This window comes from Mastacembelus armatus, chromosome 7 (genome assembly GCF_900324485.2).
Source record: "Mastacembelus armatus chromosome 7, fMasArm1.2, whole genome shotgun sequence".
Classification (NCBI taxonomy): Eukaryota; Metazoa; Chordata; class Actinopteri; order Synbranchiformes; family Mastacembelidae; genus Mastacembelus; species Mastacembelus armatus.
In genome coordinates, this window is record NC_046639.1 from 25,581,397 (window position 1) to 25,601,898 (window position 20,502).

The 20,502-nt window shown below is 42.5% G+C and overlaps 1 protein-coding gene across 4 annotated transcripts in view; it reads left to right on the forward strand.

Moving 5' to 3' along the window:
• Positions 1-20,502, forward strand: part of acot7 (acyl-CoA thioesterase 7) — an 87,695-nt gene that overhangs the window by 54,156 nt on the left and 13,037 nt on the right. For 3 of the 4 annotated variants that reach the window (XM_026332823.1, XM_026332821.1, XM_026332820.1), the window contains exons 5-9: positions 7,399-7,490; positions 7,731-7,845; positions 7,995-8,009; positions 8,228-8,314; positions 19,870-19,986. In XM_026332823.1, the coding sequence (XP_026188608.1) occupies positions 7,399-7,490; positions 7,731-7,845; positions 7,995-8,009; positions 8,228-8,314; positions 19,870-19,986 (426 nt within the window). The remainder of the gene's footprint in view (positions 1-7,398; positions 7,491-7,730; positions 7,846-7,994; positions 8,010-8,227; positions 8,315-19,869; positions 19,987-20,502) is intronic. The other variant, XM_026332822.1, reaches the window with a different exon arrangement.

The following is a 20,502-nucleotide window of genomic DNA, read 5'->3' on the forward strand; positions in this document are numbered from 1 at the left end:
AAATGTAAATAGCTATTTCTGGTTCTATGTGGTCTGGACAAGTTATGTCTTTCTTGAATAAGGTAAAGCTACTGGGGAATGGGAAAATGAGTGGTTCTCATTGGGAATGTGTATTATGTAATTTATACATCTGACCACATTCCCGTTTATCCGACTGTCTTTAGTTTTTGTTCCTGATAAGTTTTAAATGACAGAAACTGTCAAGTGCTGGATGTGACATTTAGCAGTAGGAGTCCGGTCAGGACAGGAGGCAAAAGAATGACCTCACTGTGTCGTTCCACTGTTTGATCAGCAGAGGGCAGCACACAATAAGCGACGTTGGTCTTAGGAGCATGAAAGATGAAACACACCGCTCGTTGTATTAAGAGCTGAAACGGGAATACAAACTCTGATGTTGGTTTTCAGTTTTAGAATGTGTGCAAAGTGATGCAGTCTGTAATTCTTCTTTGCTTTTAGGATTTATGCACATTGTATGTGTGCTGTATGTACATAGAAGCGTACATGTGCAGAGCCTATATGTATGTAGGCTTACGGACACACACACACACACACACACACACACAGAGACACACACACACACACACACACACACACACACACACACACACACACACACACACACACAGACACACACACACAGACAGTCCATAGTTCCTTGAGTAAAAGCGTAAGTGGAACTGAGGCAGGGTTATCTTCAAACATCAGTAGCAGCAAAGACGCAAAGATTATTATATTATTATGAAGCAACTAGATTCCATGTGCTGAAGACACTGTAAGTTCTTGAGTTCATATCAAAGTGGGAGAGATATTGATACACGCACGATATGGGTCATTGAAATGCTGGTTGTGAATGGATTTCACCAACTGAGGTGCAGTTTCGTGACATGCAGAACAGCAGAATTAGCTGAATTGGGTTTTTAACAGATAAGAGGTAGTGTGGCATTAGAGCAACCCGACCATTTTCCATTTGATGTGATTGAAGTGAGCGTCAGGCAGAAAGAGACAGAACGAGGTGGAGACAGCGAGGGAGGGAGGCAGAGAGACAGACAGGAGAAGAGGAGCAGACAGGTATCAGTGGCCTGAAGGATAACCGAGGGATTGAAAGAGGAAGAAGGAGTGAGAGTAGGGAGGAGATAGACAGAGGAATGAAATAAAGGAGGTGTGAGAAACAAAAGAAGTATCCCCTAGACAGTCGTTGCCTTAGCAACAGGCTTTTACTGGTTGGTTGGCTGGTTGCTGAGCTGGAAGCACGTTGATGGAGGAGGAAGCAGAGATGTGAGATGACAGGTGGATACAGGCTTCAGCATGGACAGCCCGTTACAGTACAGGGCCCATTGAGAGGAGGGGACGTTTTTAATACGTCCTGGGTTTTTCCCCCTAAACTCTATATTTTTCATATGATGAAGTAAAACCAATGTTATAGACAAAACCAGTCGTGTAAACTCTTGATATTCTGATATAAAATCTCAATTATCAGGTAGTTTCACTTTAGGAATTATATTTAAAGCTTTTTCGAAACTGAAAATACATTTTCATTTTTATTTTTCAACAAGGGCTTGTAGATGATTCCCTAACAAAATAAAATGAAAACAGATGTGGGTGACAGGATGAACTGATCCTCAGCTCCACAATTCATTTTAGTTATGCACATCATTCCTACTAATTATTAGACTTTCATAGTTCAGAAGGGCTCAGCTGTGCATCTATAGAGCAAAAAGTGTGTAAACAGTCGTAGGTTCACTGCCAGGCCAGTGTGGGTGTAATGTACTTTAGATGAGCTTAGCTCCAGTTTGGGTTGAGAGCTGGCTGAGAAAGTGAGTTCCTCTGGGACAGATCTCTGGAGCCTGCATGGAGCAAACACATCTGTGAGGAGATTTTTCTCTTTGCAGCCCAAATTATCCACATAAACTCTGCTGTCACTCTGAATCATGTTTCATAGTGTCATGTTTTAGCAAAAAATGCAACACGTATTAGCTGTCTGTCCAACCCTACAAGTAAAAAAAAGGGAAAACAGCAAAACCCTGTATTATACATATAATATAATGAAGATCATGAACATGATGTATATGAATATTATATAATTATAGAAATAAAACAGTTGTAAACTTTGTGCCACACTACAAACAGTCAAGACTGAACTGCGATAAGTGAGAAAAGGCTTTTGCATAATTTTGCAGATGTGTGTTTGAGTTGTGCACCTGCACGCACACACAGTATGTCCTGTATATGCAGTGGTGTCGCGTCTGCACTGTACTGGTTGCATGCATGTGCATGTGCATGGGCACTTATGTGTGTTTTCGCCCGTGTTTGGCCCTTTAAAAGGTTCCTGCGGGGGCTGAAGGGGAGGAGAAGATAACGGGAGCAGACATTATTTGCTTCTGTCATGTCGGCTTAGCATCAGGCCTCGCACACAGTGGCCCAGTCAGACATGGACGCCAACTAGATGTACCTGCACACATGCTTCAGCTTGGCGCACACTCATACCTGACACACACTGACACGCATGCGTTTGTCGTGGGATGACCCGAGCCTGATCTGCACATGGAGAAGAAGTCACAAGCCTTCACATTCTCACACCCACACAGATGCACACCGAATACACATAGTTCCCTTCTTTCCAAAAGAAGTAAGTTACTGAGGCAGGCCTGGCAGGGTTTTATATTTTGCTAACTACATTTTTGCATTTTGGCAAAAAATAATGCTGGATGGCTGAGACGGGAACACAGAATAAGGCACTTTACTGGGTGGTTGCTCATGCACATCATGCTCAGTCCATTAGCCTGTTGTGTTTAGGCTTTTATTCACGTTTATGTACATTTGAAGGTCTGGGTTTATGCACCCATGCATGTTTTTGCAGCTACGTGCAGATGCAAATGTCCATGCACCTTGTCCGCTGTGGCAGTTTGTTACACTTGCTTCTATTTTTGTATTTACACAGTCCAGTTTATTTCACTGTGTGCTTAGATGCGGTGGGGGAGCGGGCAGGCATTCACGGTCCACACTCAGTCAGGCAGCATCTCATCAGGCAGGCCTCCCCTCACTGCCTACTGTGGGCACGAGCCGTGATGATTGTCCCCGCTGGGGGGGATCGCACATGCGCACTAACGTACTACACATGTGGACTCACACGCAGACCCACACACATTAGCACGCATAGATTGGTACAACATGTACAAGTATGCAGGAAAACACACATAGTTATCTAGAACGTGATACACATAGACCTTACACAGGTGCACACACACACACGTTTTTAATTCTGTCTTTGTGAGGACAACCACAGACATAATGCGTTCCTTGGCCCCTTATCCGAACTTTAACTCTCACTATAACTAAGTGCCGAATCTCGATCCCTACACAAACCCTGACTTAAACCTGCAGTAACTCGAACCTTAACCTTTAAAGTCCCGACACAGAAACAGCCCAGTGAAGGTTCATCAGATAGTGAGAACTGGCCACATTATTTCAATTTTCTCACTCCTGAGGTTAAAAACTCAAACAGATCCTCACAATGAGAACCATAGTGCATACACAGGCACCGAGATCTAATTGCGCTGCACATTTATGTATCTATACATATGTGTTTGCAGATCCACAAAATTCCCACGGAGGTCGTTTAATAAATAAGGAATAATAAATCATGTGTGTAATTGCATACATACATGTTCAGTCACATGTGTGCATCAACACATCATACACAGTCTGCGCCTCCTCACCACACACAGGCCTGCATAGATAAAGCTGAGAGCAATGCATGGTGGGTTAAGGATTAAAATAAGCATGACAGTTCCTGCCATGATCCTGGTTGGTCCCACATCCTGAAAAAAGGTTGTGTGCGCAGTTTTTATTAATGCAAAGCATTATTTTAGATTCACTTTAAGAGCTGCAGTTTATTGTACAAAATGATTTACGCAGTTTTCCAAAATGACACGTGACATTTTTATTTTGTAAAATCTATCAAATTAAATTTAAACACTAAATAAAAGATGTATATCTTAAAGTATGACTGGCTTGACTTTTGGAGCAGATAAAAATGTCTGAGGGCTTACATGAGGTCTTAAATAGGACTGACACCACTGAATGCAAGAAAACACGATGTTTATGAAGAATAACTCCAAGTTATCAACTGTGCAGCAGTAGTTTGTTCCTTAGATCTCCCACTTTTGGACTCTGCTTGAGAGGAAATGTGCTAAAATAACAACGCTAAACATGGCGCCCTCACTTAAAATCGACCAAACTGAGTACTGGATATTCTCCTCCAGTTAGACTGATCTGTCCCATGTCTAGTTGTGGCATGACGTTATTCCTGTCAGACTGTAATATCTCACAGTGGGACTGTAGTGGAGTTAAAACTAATGGAACCTTGGCTCAGCACAATGGAAAATCTGTGGTTTTGATCAAGGAGATCAAGCACTAAGAATGATCCTCACTACACTGTCTCTGGGCCTGGAACATGAGGCAGAAAAGAAAAAACTAAGGGTTTTTTTTTTTTTTGTCTGCTTGGAGGAAGAATGAAATGTAGAGGGGGAACAGAATGGTGAACGGGTGAAGGATAGCAATAAATCAAGTTAATCTGCTTGAAATTAAAAGAGAGTGAGGAGGACAGAGAGATATTACAGCGAAAGAGAGGGAAAATAATTAAATAATTAGAACAGTCAGCCTCTTCTGTGTTTTTAAGGAAAGATAAAGTGCATTTAGGGAATTTCAAGAATGCTATGAAGTCATGACTGATACCTACACTTGGATTAAAGAAGATTGGATGATCCGTGAGCCGGAGGGACATTTCTACATTAGCACACATGTGATTAGTCAAACTAATCCCCTAAATGCTCTAATTTGTACTGAAATATGACAGAGCATAGTGTTTGGGAATTTGCTGCCCATCACATAGGAAAAAAAAAAAGCTGCTGGTGCTGTTTGTTTTGCAGTTAAAACCTGATTTACTGGATTTTATCCTGTAATCATCTGAAAGACAATCAATATAAATTCAATTTGTTTTCTTCTCGCTTCTCTCTCAGCTGTTTCCCTTGTTGCTCTGCCTGCATCACTTTGTTTTATTGCTGTTGATGCAGCTTTAAGTGCTTTCTGTTATCATGCCACTATTATCCTATAAATTTAGCCATGTGATGCTAGTTGGACGTCCTGCTGTCTAATGTCCTTCCCCTCTCATGTGGATTTCTTCTTGCATGTTCATGCAGTGCGCTGCTGCTGTGTATTCGACACAGTCTCGCTCCAGCACCGTCGATTAAAAACAAAAAGTACCTGTTAGCACCAGGTTCCTTTTGTCTCAGGCTGTCATCATAGCTGCCAGGGTGCCTCTTTACTCTCATAGACACCCTCCTTCAAATGCTGCCATCAGATGAACTCGAAAACCTGAGCAGAAAGTCACTGTGCTATTAGTCAGTTTGTTCAGACGTGTGGACAGTTGTGTGAGCAGATTTATGCAGCTTGTGTTCAGGGTGGTTGTAGCCAAAGACCGAATGCACAAAAACCAGTTTCAGTAAACCAGGTTCTACCTTTTCTACAGACGCTTTATAATGCAAACAGAATAATGCACAGGATATATGCATGTGTGTTAGTCAACATATCGTGAATGGATCGAGGCTGCAGTCCAGACGATGATGTGCTCAAACAGTGACATTCTCTTCATCTGGTGCAATGGGATTTCAAATTCCAAGCCAGTTCCCTGGTTTTGTTCTGATCGGAAATGTTATCAGTCAGACCGGGAATGGGTCTTAGCCGGCCGGCCTCATTGCTCCCTGCTCCTGACTCGTCTTCCTTCTGTCTCCATCCTAAACACAGCTCACTTAAACAGTCCATCCAGCAAGCGCTAATAATAGACCGGAGTCACTCAGACTTGGTAGTGTCAAGGATATGTAAATATGACTGCCTTTCTTCCTGGTTGTCTGCAGGGGCGGGAGCCAATGAGAGGATGAGAGAGAAACAGTCGGCATGGCAACGTGGCCCGGGCTGCCTGCACGGTTTTAACTTGGGTGTAAAATGCAAATGTTATTCCCCAGGAGTGGCCCTGCCATACGCTCTGTTTTCACTTTCTTCTCCCAACTTCACTCCTCCTCCTGCAAAGCCTCAGGCTGGTTGATTACAGGAGTGACACATTGTTCCAGTTTTATTGAGATTATTTCATTTATGTGATTCTGATCCATATTTATGCCTTGCACATAGCTTTGGGTATCTACGTGTTTGATGCCTGTATGTATAGTGAAGACAGGAGCAAATCAAAAATGCAAGCAAACACTCTTTCAGCACATTAAAGAACTGCAAAGCTGCTGTAAATGAATGTAAATACAGTATAAGCCTCACCTGTCCCAATGACACACAGCAGCCCACTGAGCATGTGATGTGCTGTAGCCACAAGCACAATCCTTTAATACTTTAATACATTTGTTTTCAATCTGCTGCCCCTCTACTTTCTTTAATCTGCGTGCCTCCCCTGTGTGCCATAACAACACAACCTCAAAATAGTCTTTCTCTCTCTCTGTTAGGGAATTAAGGGAAAAAGTGTAGGCAGAATAGAGCCGATATCACTATGACAACCTCTCCGCCTGATTGCTATGAGATGTGATTTCCACTAGTTTGTCTCCTGATCTTCTCTTCTGGTTTTTAACTTTCTGCAGGAACGCAGAGCCGATGCTCAGCAGTGTACAGAAACATCAAGCCCTTATATTTATTGGTGAACTTCACTTCACAGCGATGGTGAAGATGAGTTTATTTAGGGCTTCCTAAGACAAGGTGACATCCTAATCGATGACATTTTGTTTTCCAAGATATTCATGCACGAGGCAAACAATAGCGGTGAAAATGAAGCAAGACTCTTTACTAAAAACTGGTCTTATAGATTAGAAAATATAAGTTTTATCATTGTTAAAGTTTGTCAGACCACATGAGATTTGGGTAAAGGACATAAAGTAAGAAAAAGCTACTATCAACACCCACACATATATAGGACAGTATAGAATATATATACATTTTATCTATTCATTATAAAATGCTTTACTCCATCTGTTTCATACCCAGTCCTGGGTTTAGGGATTCTGCTGTTTCTTGCACCAACTGATGACTTTAATGTTGAACGTCAGCTTGTGCATTGTCCTCGTTTGTTTTCTGTGCTTCTTTCTTTGCAAATGAAAGACTAATCTTCAGGCGGCACCGATGGATTTGTTAACAACTGAATTGGCTTTTATCGGGGTGTTAAATTAAAGTGTCTGTTTTGACAGCTGCTGTTTCAAAATGATTCGCTTTGTTGTTTTATTTGAAAGACATTTAAAACTGTGATTAACAGTAGAAACAAAAACCGTGTCAGTGAAGAAGAAAGCTGTAAGTTTCTTTACTGGTGTTTTCCTTTTGTGGAAGAATTGAACCTTTTCTCTGTGACCGCAGGTGCCAAGAAACTGGCCAACAAGGCAGCGCTGTGGTACGTCCCCTGCTCTCTGCAGAACGTCGACAAGATCATGGAGGTGCCTCCAATCAAGGTACATCCAGTCTGACCTTAACGGCCTGAAGTTTGCTTCACTCATCTCCACTGATGCTCTTCCTCCATACGTATAGGAAGTCGAGGAGAGGGACTCCATCTGGTCCAAATAAAAATCTCCCCTTGTCTTGTTTGTCTTGAATGTCAAAATACATATTTTATATACAGCCATGTAGGCACAGGTGTCTGAGTGGATTTGTACCCCTGTGCTGTCTTCATGCTGCATATATTCTGTCTTTAGTACGCCAGTGAAGACCAAGAGGAGGAGGGCAGGAAGCGCTATGAGGCTCAGAAGATGGAGAGGATGGAGACCAAAGCAAGGGTTGAAGAAGTGGTGCCACTTCCACCCAACCCAGGTAACACCCTGCCCTGAAGGCCCCATTATGATATTCATACACAAGGATGAAAGCGATTTTATTAAATGACACTTTAACTAAGACATTTACTCTGTGAGTGTATTCAGCCTAACTAAGTCTCAAATGTTGTTATATTTGCTCACCTGCAGAAGATCCTCCCAAAGGTATGTGATCTTGTTCATCTTGCTTCACGTCATCTCAGTCCCTTTAGACAGGGCGACTATACAGCATGGAGCTTTTGTTGGTGTCGGCTTGCTCGGGCAAACAATACAATAGTAACAGTTTAATGCAGAAATGACTTTTTTCACATATTTGTGTGTGTGTGTGTGTGTGTGTGTGTGTGTGTGTGTGTGTGTGTGTGTGTGTGTGCTTTGCACTTCAGAGCAGTACACCGTGGGCTTCAGCCAGTCCAATCTGATCCATCTGGTGGGCCCTTCTGACTGCACCCTGCACGACTATGTTCACGGAGGTAAGCCCGACCACTTCGTTTACATTTGCAGACAAAGGAGTAGCAGCGTCTGGCAGCTGAAGACCCAGATAGTTATCTCAGTGCTGGTTAAAGGGCAGTGAGTGCTCGGACAGACACACAACTCCAACTGGATGCTCGCGTCAGCTTTTGTGTTCAGTGTGCAGAGACGCTAAGGAGTTGTTGATATTAAATTATCAGAATCAGAATAGATTTCAGACTGATACGTTTAGAATTATCCATATTTTATATTTGACGTGCGTCACATTGGCTGATCGAGCGTCGGTCTCCTGAAAGTGTGTTACCTGTGTACTGTTTGTCTGAATTAAAGGTTCATATGCAGAGAAACACTTACAGTGTTTATTTATTAGTGAATAAATAACCATGAATGAACAGTACAACTAACAGACAGGCCAAACCACCGGTGGCCTCAGGCCCATATAGAAATAGTGCAGGGGGGGGGGCATCAAACAGAAAAGACGCAGACGTTTGGGTTCAGATGAGGAGAGATTTATAGGAGAGGAAGAAACTAATGCATAGAAACTGAGGCAATGAAAGTCATAATGAGAGGAATTAAGTGACATTTGTAAGTAGTGGCTGAACTTTTCAACACCGTACGCTCATAAACTGATAAGTACCCCGTGGTATCTGCATTATTCCACCCTCACTGGTTTACTCATGAATTGCTAACTATGTTCCTCCACGTTTTCGAGCCTTCGGCATTAACCCGCAGGCTGCATGTTGGAACAGTGTGGCGTCACAGAGGGCACAGAGGAGCTAAGGCTGGTGTACTGTAGTACTTATATTGTCTTAAGAGAATACATTGAGGATGAGAGGATAAAAATGGGTTTTTAGGGGGCTGTAATGTGACTGTGAGTACGAAGGCTTTGGGCTTGTTAGTGAGTGAGTGTTGTGTATTTGTATGCATGTATGCACCGTCATGTTGTACTAAACAGAAAACGAGAACAAAAAAGCAGAATGCTTGCTGCAGTAAAACGATGTTGACTAAGAGCCTCAGCTTGTTCCTCTCTGACTGCTTTTTGACCTCATTAAAATATCTGACCAGGCCAACTGAATCATCTTTAAGAGGAAAAACTCTTTATCGTTGGGACAGTGCTTTCCAAAAGGCATTTGGTGCATCTCTGCTTGCAAAACTCTTTCTTCTGCAGACATTCTCAAAAGCCCACTACAGAATCCTTCATATTTGCATGAGGCTTCCACTGCGGTTTCTCCTTGGGCCATTTTCTCCACTGGATGTGATCCAGACTCCTAAATTAAGTTACAGCAGAGTAACACAGCACTGAGCAAACAATACAGAAAACAAACTAAGATGAGAAACAAAATACATTAATGAGTCAAATGGTTGCATATCTAGATTTGATGGTTTATGCCCATGTAGTTATAAACCTGGTTATCTGATGTCCTGAGCAGCAGACTAGAGCAAACCTCTGCTGCAGAGACAATCCTGTCGGCATCTGTGACAAATCCAACCTTTTATCAGCACAGACCAGATGCTGTTTTATCAGCTGAGCTATAGTATATTCCTGCCTGCATGCTGCCAGCTAATTGAGGTCAGCCATGTAAAGAGGCCATAAGTGAGACATTGCAGAAGAAAAGCCAAAGAAAGAAAAAGAGGGAATGACAAAGGAGCCAGGGAAGCACCGGGAGGATGAGAGGAAGTGGGACTAGGGCAGGACAGAAGAGTGTTGCATGTGTCATGGTTGCTTTTTTCATTTGAAAGGATCTATCCAATTAAAAATCAAATGTGGAACAAGCATGCAGGTCATTTAGAATAGGCGCGCGCACACACACACACACACACACACACACACACACACACACACACACACACACACACACACACACACTACCTCTCTCTCTCTGTACATGCCATTGCTCATTAGGCAATGTTCCCTGGTCTCTGCTGCTGCTTTCACTACACTTATTCTGTTTACATAACTGAGGCAGCTAGTGCTCTCTCTCTCTCTCTCTCTCTCTCTCTCTCTCTCTCTCTCTCTCTCTCTGTGTTATTCTCCCTTGACCTCTCTCTGTCTTCTCTCTCTGCTCTTGCTGGAGAAAAGTCAACCTTTACATGACAATTACAGGCTATTCATGTCCTTTATGTTTCCCTTTAGTGATGCGGAAACGTGGCCTACTTAGCTCCAGCCGCTGCAGACATGAACCAGAAGCACCAAAACTTAAACATTCACATGCACTGTGTGAGTGCATGTGTGTGCACCCTGCTAACAATTCTTAACTAGTTTCTCATTAAAATGCATTTATGTTTCCTTCAAGGAGTCTTGACTGAAAAACATTTATGTTGTTTTGACATTAGTGCTGGATCCTGTTAAGCCTGGCGAAGGTGTTAGCCAGTACTTTTTAAATGACTTGTCATTAAAAGCTAAACACACCGACTGATACATTATAGTTACGAATAGTATAGAAAGTTTTTGCCAAGGTTTTCTGGTATTTATCTCAGTTTGCCTCAGTTTTCAGTGAAGCTATTTTTTTTAAACCAAAGATAAAAACAATAATGTGAAATCAATAAAGTTTGTGATGATCTGGAGTAGCACAACATTTCTAGAATCTAGAAGTCTCTGTTCTCAAATGTAGTTTTTCATTGCTGTGAGCAGGTCAATGAGCAAGTCAATTCCTCCATGTTGTGCAGTAGCAGCAGGGATTTGGAGAGAGATGTATTAAACTAGTAACACAAAACCATAAGTAAGTAAACAGATAAATATTTTGTGCTTCAGTGTGATGTTTGTGCAGAGTGGATATCATCTGTGGAATCAACTGTTAGCCTATCAATCAATAAAGCATGTGTGCTCTGCCTGGCAAGTGCTTGGCAGCAGGAAAGGAAAATAACCTGCACACTGTTAAAATCTGTCCTACATGTTTACAGTGCCAGATGTTGTGAGGTCAAGGCCTGTGAATGCACAGTTGCTCCTCAAATGGTGGACACCTGGGTCTGTAATGAGAGTCTCCAAGAAAACATCAGAGCAACAGAAACTTGGCCACGATGTACATTGACTCGACATTCTTCCTTTTTCCTTTGTCGCTGCTTCTTTACTATCTGCCCACCGCTCCTCATTATCTCGTGCGCTCGCTTCGCTCCCTCCTCCATGTTCTAAGGAAGCAAACCACCTGTTTCTATGGAAACAACAGTTGATTGCCACAGGTGGACACAAGAAGAACATAAATATTGTTGCATGCTGTAATTCGGCTTTTTTAGAGCTAAATGACACTGTTCTGCAAATTTGAGGTTTAATATAATTTGTTTTTTCCTCCATTTTTTAGCCCAAATTAAAAAAACATTACTGGCTAGTGACCGTTATAGTTGTTATATTTGTGCTTATTAATGTGCTTCTGTTGTGCATCTATTGTGCATGCACATTTTCACATCTTATGAGTGTGTGTGTGTGTGTGTGTGTGTGTTGCCTGTCTTCATGATGTAGATGTGAATATGAGAGGCTGTTGCTGATTTTCAGTATTTTTGGAGTAAGTGAATGAGGTTTTACTGGATGACTCTTAATTCCCTTGTTTTAATCAGTCCTCCGTAGACCTGGAGGTCCTTCTGGACCATCATGATGAAGGACGTCCCACTCTTATTCCTGTTGTGAGGAGCAAAGAGGCTACTCCATGAAAACCTGCCCCTGTATTGGAAATCCGTTTGTGATTGGATGCCACAGGAAAGCATGTCTGCAGTTTTCGTTTTTTGAAACATGTTTCCCAGCTCTTCTGTCCTTGCTTCTTGTATCTTCTCCTTCCATCTTACATGGGCAGGACTAAGATGCAAGGAAAAGATACAAGCAAGGGAAAAACATGGATGTAATTAGTGGAATTGAGATTCACCATATGTGGTGATTCACAAAGGGGCAGAGCTGCTCCGAGGGCTGGGAGCAGTGAACAGGCAAACAGCAGGAGGGGGTTTCAGCAACAGTGCATTGGGGTTACAAATCTCCGGGTTATCATCAGTCTCTAAAGAACACAGGGGAGGGATGAGAACGAGGCTGGTTAACTTGGCTGTGAGCTAATAAAGCGCAGGTGAAACCAGTTCAGCGACTAATGAACATTGTGAAGTGTAAAAGCACCAGACAGGAGGTCCCTTCAAATTAAGAGTCTTAAAACAGGAAACCAGATCAAAACCTTGACTTTAAAACATCAGCTGGATGGACCAACCCATAAATGTCAGCGAATATCAGCCACATTGCAACCAGGGAACTTTATCAGTCGGAAGTTAAAAATGGAAAAGTCACCAGAGTTAGTGGGAAAAGCAGAGTGAAGACACTTTAATTAGCTGAGCTGAAAACACAGCACGTTCAAATCAACCATTACCTGAAAAGAGTCTGTTTACTTGTGTTCAATGCTGACATTCAGTCAATACAGGGGAGAAATGGCCCAACTCTAACTCCCTGCATCAAATTGATTCAGCACAACAACCACCCATAAAATAGTATAATAAGGTCTGTGTTTGATTCTCTGTGTGTGTGTGTGTGTGTAACCCAGAAAGAAGGAAATGGACTCATTCTTCTCAATGATTCCAACTCGCTGTCGGTTTATTATCTTTGTGAGACATTTTTCCATAACTTTTACTATTTGTGTTTTAAAGCAAAGATGATGTTCACTGTTTTTAATATCGTGCATTGTGATTCCTGCTCCTCAGCTGGATCCATCCTCTGTCTTTTGTAAATAGGAAACTAGGCCATTAAGCTACACACAGATCATTTCTTTGTTGTTTTTTCTTTGCAGAGTAACAGGTCTTCATGTTGACGCAGGGGCTTAGCTGGACGTAGCAGACATTGAATGTGCTCAGATTCTGTAGCTGCACAACATAACAAATGAGAACTTGACATAATTATGGTGCAGTGGTTAGTACTGTCTCCTCACAGCAAGAGGGTTCTGGGTTGGTTCTGCAGCTTTTCTGTGCAGAGTTTGCATGTTCTCCCCATGTCTGTGTGTGTTTGGATATTCCAGGGTTCACCGACAGTCCAAAGACATATAGGGTGGCTCTAAATTGCCCATAGGTGTGAATCCGCTTGACCCTGGATGTTTCAGGATAAACATTAGGAAATGGACTGTATTATTGAGAGTAAATCCCATTTAATTTCATTAACTTCTATTAAAAAATAGCACTTTACAGACTTATCCCTTTTCAATGTCCAGTTCAGTTTATTTCTCACCTTGTCTGCTGATGTAGACGTCTAGATTCAGGTCAGGTCAGTATAAGCTGACACACCTCTACCCGCACCCAACCACATCCATTAGGTGGACTGGCTGGAGGTGGACTTGAAATGTTCGACTAGAGAGGGCAGAGGAACATTTCTTTCAGCCTGATGTCAAGCTACTTTCTTTTTTTTAATGTGAGAAACGTACGCTGCATGTGGCACTACCCTAAGTAGTGTTTGCAGCTCTTTCTTTTATGTCATGTGCAGCCCCAGTCACAGTGCTTTGCAGATTATATATAGCCTGCAGGGTGAAGCCTCGGAAAAAAAGATCAAAGGTCACGTTGCTCTGCGTGTACAGTGATGACCGAAGCGTCCACAGATGTGTATGTATGAATACTTTAAAAATGTCTTTTTATCATTTAGACTGTTCAGATGGAAAGAGAATGTTATTTCAAAACAAACTGATATTGAAAATATGGAGGGACAAAAATGGGATTTTGAAAAGCGACAGGCACATCCAGCAGCTGATATTATCTAAAATGGAGCAGATGCTTCAGTAGTGAAATGAAAATGACCCAATAATAAACAGAACATAAATTACTTATATTATTACACAGTGAAGGGCAAGTTGTACATTTAGAAAACCCATTTAAAAGAGCTGATGACCTTTAGCATCACAGCCAGACGTACATTTTATCTGAAAGCCCTTTATCTGACAGGCTTTCCACTGCAGGAATCATTCCTCTGTGATTTTCCCAAGCCTCCGGTGAGCTTACATTAGAACGGCAACCATGAGAGTGCTCGCTCGCGATTTGCAAAACTTAAAGCGGCACAATTCTGTCGTGGTGCTGCCCTGTGTTTAGCAAAGCTCACCACAGCTGGAATAGTAAAATATACAGAAATTATGCAGCTTATGGGACTTTGTTAGAGGATGTGGGTGGGTTGCTGCGTGGCAGTAATGTTAACAGGAGCTGTTTCTATAGTAACAGCTCATTAGGAGGCAGTTGGAGCTGTTTGATACTGTCCATGATTAAAGCACATGTTGGGGAGGGGAAGAGGAGAGAGCAGGGAGACAGAGGGGGAAACGTCACCGGTGGGTAAAGGTGAGAGACAAGAGCAGGAAAGAAGAGGTGAAGGGACAGGGGGAGTGAATTTAAGAAGTGATGAGAGAATATGTGAGTGAGGCAAAGGTCACGCACGTTGCTTTCAGTCGCCTTCCCCCTCCTTCAGCAGAGGACGCCTTGTGTAGTGTGCTGTGTTGGCGCTTCAAATGAAAAGGGCTCAGAGTTGGTAGACAGAGTTGATGGGTGACAAGAGCTGTCCAAAAGACTCTTTTCACTGTTCTCATGCCTGTTGCTGGAGAATCGGGGAAATAGTCACAAGGAATCTAATCACGGAGGTATCCTGCCCCATGGCAAACTGGGCTGCACTGGCGACTTGGTTATTAATTGTCATTTTTTCCCCGTTTGGAGTGAACTGTCTTGCCTCTTCCTGCACACAGTCTCCATCCACCCCACCCCTCCACTCTGCCTTTTGTGTTCCCACCCTACGGCAAAGGGAGAGTCATAGTGTGCCATGTCACCCTGCGAATGTGTAACGCTGGGCCCGGGGCTGCTCTGGCCTCGCTCGTCCTCATTTTCAGACTCACATTGAGCCTCACTACAACCTTTTACATCGACTGTACAAGGAGAGGGGTTTCTGCAGTAGTTGCATTAAGGCTTTCTCTGATGGTGGTAATTAATAAAGACAAGCATCTTTAGTACTCAAGGACAGTGCACTCCTCCACTTGGTCTGTCTCCACGTTGTAGTGCACAGGAGAAATGGCTGTCTGCTGCTTGAAGCATGGCTAATGAGAGCCCACACGTTAATGAGCCCTGAGAGCTAACGAGCTCAAAGAATCACAGAGTTGGCTGATAATTCTCTGTCACTAAACGGGGGAGTGATCCATTGCATGTTAAATGTAGATTTGATCAGATGGTAAGAAATGTTTACTGCTGGCTTTTTAAGTTGAAATTGGTTGAAGCTTTAGAAAAAAACTGGACATTGCAGTTACAGCCTGACGGCACTTGGTATAGTTTGACATTTGAACCAAGGCCTTAGTTCTAGGTAGGTCTGTACTATAATGGAGTCCATCCACACTTGTCCTTCATTTCTCCTCTACAGCTGACTGAAATGTGAATATTACTGAGCCATCTGTGTTTTCATCTGCACTTCCTGTGCTGCTGACAGTGAGGAATGCTAACGAGCCATTTTGGGGAATTACTGAAGCTTTTTTCCCACAATATGACAAATGTGTGGTGAAGAAAAGTAAGCAAGTAAAATTCCAGCAGTTTAGATAACGGAATTATCAGTTACATATATAATTGCCTCTCAGCTTTGCCAGCAGTACTAAGTCTAGTATTTTCAAACATCCAAGCTCACAGCTTTTAAATGCTCATTGCTGCTCCCAGGTTGCCTCTCAGTGAGTGCATGAGCAGGATGGGCTAATTATCTCCCACACCCACCAGCCTTGTTTTCTCAAGACATCTGGAGAGCTGGGGAAAAAGACCACGGGAGCCCACTCTCACTCCTCCGCTCAGGCTCCAAATCATCTCAGAAATTCACAGTCCGAACCAAAAATAACCAAGTCCTCAGTGCATTTCTATTTTTTCTTCTCTTGCTAACTTCATGTCATACCATAAAGTTATTTTTGACTCCCCCTGTCTAGCCATTTAACACATTCCCATCCACGTCATACCATCACATACTGAGAAAGACTCGTGATTGCTTTAATTATCCAAAATGACCTCCTGAATATCATTTCATTCTAATAACAGCCCTCGTGCCATTTCACTAAAAATCTAATCTAATTCTCGCCAGTTTATATTCACAAATGGAAAATCAAATGAGATTAAATTTCAGAAATGCAGGGTCACTTTGTTTTCAGGGATTAATATCATCAGAGTTCATCAGCAAATGCATGGCCGCTGCTATAAGAGCACACAGCTGTGAGGTACAGACAGAAAACAATGAGGAAGACAACAATTTATCATTTATTACAGCTACAGGTCATCTTGCCTACAGCAAATCAGATGCTGCTGTTATGGATGTAGTAGACTTAAAGAATGAGTTCCCCGTATTCACCATGATGTCTGCACTGGGTGTTATTTGTTATTTGTAGAGTGAGAAACTGTACAAATCCAGGGTGTAAACAGAGCAAAGACCTCATGCATGCACAGATGTGTCCGCCTTACTTCAGAGCCTCTCCAGAGGCTCTTGTATGAAGAAAAGTGTGACATGTCGCTGGGTGCAGCAGTGTGGGCCCATGTGTGGCTTTAATAGTTTTTAGACAACAGTGGGGGTGTACTGCTCCGAGGAGTAAGCTACACCAGGCTCTGGCTCCACACACGTTACTGTCATTTGAAGAAAACATCTTAAACTGAAAATTACCAGCATTGACCTTTAAGATATTATTTTTTAAAAGGAGATGATGAAATGAGAAATGTCCAGTGGGTTTTTAGAGCTTTTTGTCTGACAACAGCTGCTGCAGGTGGAAACACTGGTCATGAGAGAAGAGGAACCAGAACATCTGTGTCCCTGTGAAGTGAAACAGTGCCATAGTGATGAACCTGCAGCGTGACCTCGCTCACCTACTGTACGTCCTTTGTTTATGTGGAGAATAGTCATTACAGCTGCTTTAAGTCACGCTCACTGACGTTCTTACGGCATCCTGCAGCTTTTAACTCAGGACAAGTAATAGATGTGTGTTAAATGGCAGCAGCGAGCTGTGAGGTCACTTCACCGTGACAAAAACAGGTCTGCTGTCTTTAAACATAATTGAAATGTTCAGTTTTAGTTTAGCTTAACGCAACATTCGATTTCATCATCTCGTCAGGTCACGAGTCCTCTCCGTTAAGTGTTACGTGTTCTGACATGACCACTCCAGGCTCTGAATAGCAGCAGCCCACTGTGCCTCGTACCCAGGGGAAATTTTCAATCTTAGGTGAGATCCCATCAATTTTCACAACGTAGCAGAGATGGGGAAAATATGATTTGGGCTTTGGAAAATGTAACTGCGACCGGCTTTAGGAGGAGAGTGACGCGCTTTCTTGTGCAGACACACTTTACACACTTGATATGCTGTTGTCACTTTCTGAACCACAGCCCCAATCAGAGTGTGTTTTCAAACCATGGATTTATTTGATCATATTCAAAGGAGATGAAGCAAAAGATCTGCCTTGACCAGATTTTGCACATATAACCATGTCACAGCTCTATTCAGGTTCTCCAGCATCATTTCTGTTTTGAAATATCCTGCAGCCTTTGTACATATCAGTATTATTAGCAAAACAAAATGAAAGTGATGCTGCGACCATTTGGGAGAAGAGGATGTCAAAGTAATAGCGTGTTTAATTCTTAATCAACTCAGCGGGCCCATTTCTGCAGTGAATGCTGCATTTGGGAGCAAGCGGCACATTCTGTTTGTACTCCCACACATTTGGCTGTCATAAATAGAGCCACACAGTGCAGATGGTAGGAGCCTTTGGGAGCCAAACCAGCTATCAGTAAGCAGACTTATTGATTTTCTGTAGCATGAGAGATGCAAAAAGCGGTTCAGAGGAAGTGACTGGGGCAACTGGAGTGTCTGGTGAAGGGCGTGAATATCTTTAAATGAGGGTACGTTCACAAACACGTTCATGTTACACACTTTTTCCGAGATGAGAGACAGATGCCACCCTCTTCCTCGCTCCTCTCATATACAACCCACCCACTCCACACAAGATGTCCCACTTTCTATGAGAAACCCACCAACAACTGTTTCCTTCACACACAACAAAAGCAGCCCAGGCTGTAAGCTCAGTCTTACACGTGCAGGTGTAGATTCTGAATTCCCCTGGGTCCACTTTGTGAACTCTGCTCCATTAGGGAGGTAATGGATTTCAAGCTTTACTGTAATCGGCACTTTTGATTTGCTGCACTTCAAATCAGTTTCGACCTTTTAGTGCGAGAAGGAACTCTAAACCTTTTGGTAATGGATCGTTTGACGTGTCCTCACGTCTTAAAATGAATCACCTACAGTCGGAGTTTTTAGTGTCACATACTCATCTGATGATGGCTTTTAAATGTTTGCGGTTACCTCTCACCTCACATCAAGGCCATGTGCTCCAGACCTCGACTCGTTTTCTGCCGATGCAGCAGTGTGGCTGATGTGTTGAGACCCTGTAGATCTCTCCTGCTGCATAATCCAATCCTCTGTCTGTCTGTCTGTCTGTCTGTCTACGGGCTTATTTATTGTGTTGATGACAAAAATAAATATTAATGAATGTGGACATGCAGTTAAAATTGGAAAGCCATATTTATTGTGAGCTACCTGTGTGTTTAGGGCTCGTTAATCCAGAGACCAGCAGCTTCTCCTACATAAAGAGGAAAATGTCATTGCCTTCCTACAGACAAGAAAAGAAAATTGATACTACTTTCATGTCTAGACAGTAAATATCCAGGAGGGACAAAGGCCGGATGTGCAACAGCTTTGCCTCATTACTCCTCTTATTATTTGGGCTTCCAATATTCACATAGATGTATTTTAGATGTTGAACTCATACTACTGGACCAGTATAGGTCGAGTTAGAGCACTTTTCTTCTAGTCCATGTGTGTGTGTCTGTGTGTGTGTGACATCAGTGCTCTGAGCATTATTACCTCTCAGCAAGGGAAGTGTGAATAACCCTTTTGTGATTAGCTCAGTGAAAATATGGTCTCATTTTAGTTGAAAGTATAAACAGGCCTCGTGTTAAAATGACTTTTTTTGTTTCCTGTAGCTGTGTTTGGAATATTTTCTATGTTGTTTCTAGTCCAGTAATAATCTTTTAAAGATATGAGCCAATGACTGACATTAGCAGGAACGCAACATAAATTATGGAGTGTTTTTTGAACCTTCATAACATTGGTCAGCTGGAAATCAACGAGCTGAAAGTCTCGTAAAACCCTGACTCAAACGCTGATGCACGGTGGACTAATGAGTCTGAATGAGAAGCTAATGTTGAGGAAATGGCAAAGAGACTCATTCATAATTTAACTTGAGGTGGATAGTTTTCTAATTACATCAGGAAACCCATTAGCTTTTCTTCAAACAATCTCATCTCTGTGAAAACTGGCTGAGAGTCCCCCCAACCTAAAGTCTAGGTTTAACCGTAAAGACCAGTTTGGCTTTAAAGAGAAACCAGCTGCAGTGTTTTACTGCTGATGGAAGGAGGGCAGAACATCACGAGTCATAGAAGTCTTAGCTACATAGCTTAAGATCAATGTTAGTTGGTTCTTGATCTGACAAAGCAATCTCAAACCAGTAAGCCAGAGTTATGATGTTTGAAGATACTGTGTATTTGACCAAAATCCACCTGTCTGTGCGTCTGGAACAGGTGTCACCATGAAGCTGATGGACGAGGTCGCCGGCATCGTGGCGGCTCGGCACTGCAACACCAATGTTGTCACTGCTTCGGTGGATGCCATCAACTTCCATCGCAAGATCAAGAAAGGTGAGAGGAAACATACAGTGAAACAAACACAGCAGGTTTGCAGGACATGGGCCTGTACTGAACAAGTACTGCAGACCTGGTACTACATTTAGAAGTTACAGGAAACTGTATCTCCAACTTCTATGAGGCTGCTTTTCTTTTACTTTTATTGATAACATGACAATGTGGAACAACTCAGCAGGCTATAAATTCCCCCTCAGACAGAGCTGTTTTAAAACAGGCTAGCCAACGATAACAGCTGTCACACTGCTGCTAATCAAGACCAGTTGTGTTTTGCGGGGTTCTGGAAAAACACGTCGTTGTTATGATTGAACTATTTTCCATTACCAAACTTTGTCTCTGAGCTCTTTCCTCTACTGTGAGAAACCGAGAACAGTGTTAAATCATTTCTGCTGTTTTTCCCATAATGCCTCAAACCTCTGACTTCAAAGTTCATTCACTGATTCTGAAAAACACCATCATGCATGTAGCCTTTGACGTCCTGATGGGTCATGATGACCATTAATGACCATTAAT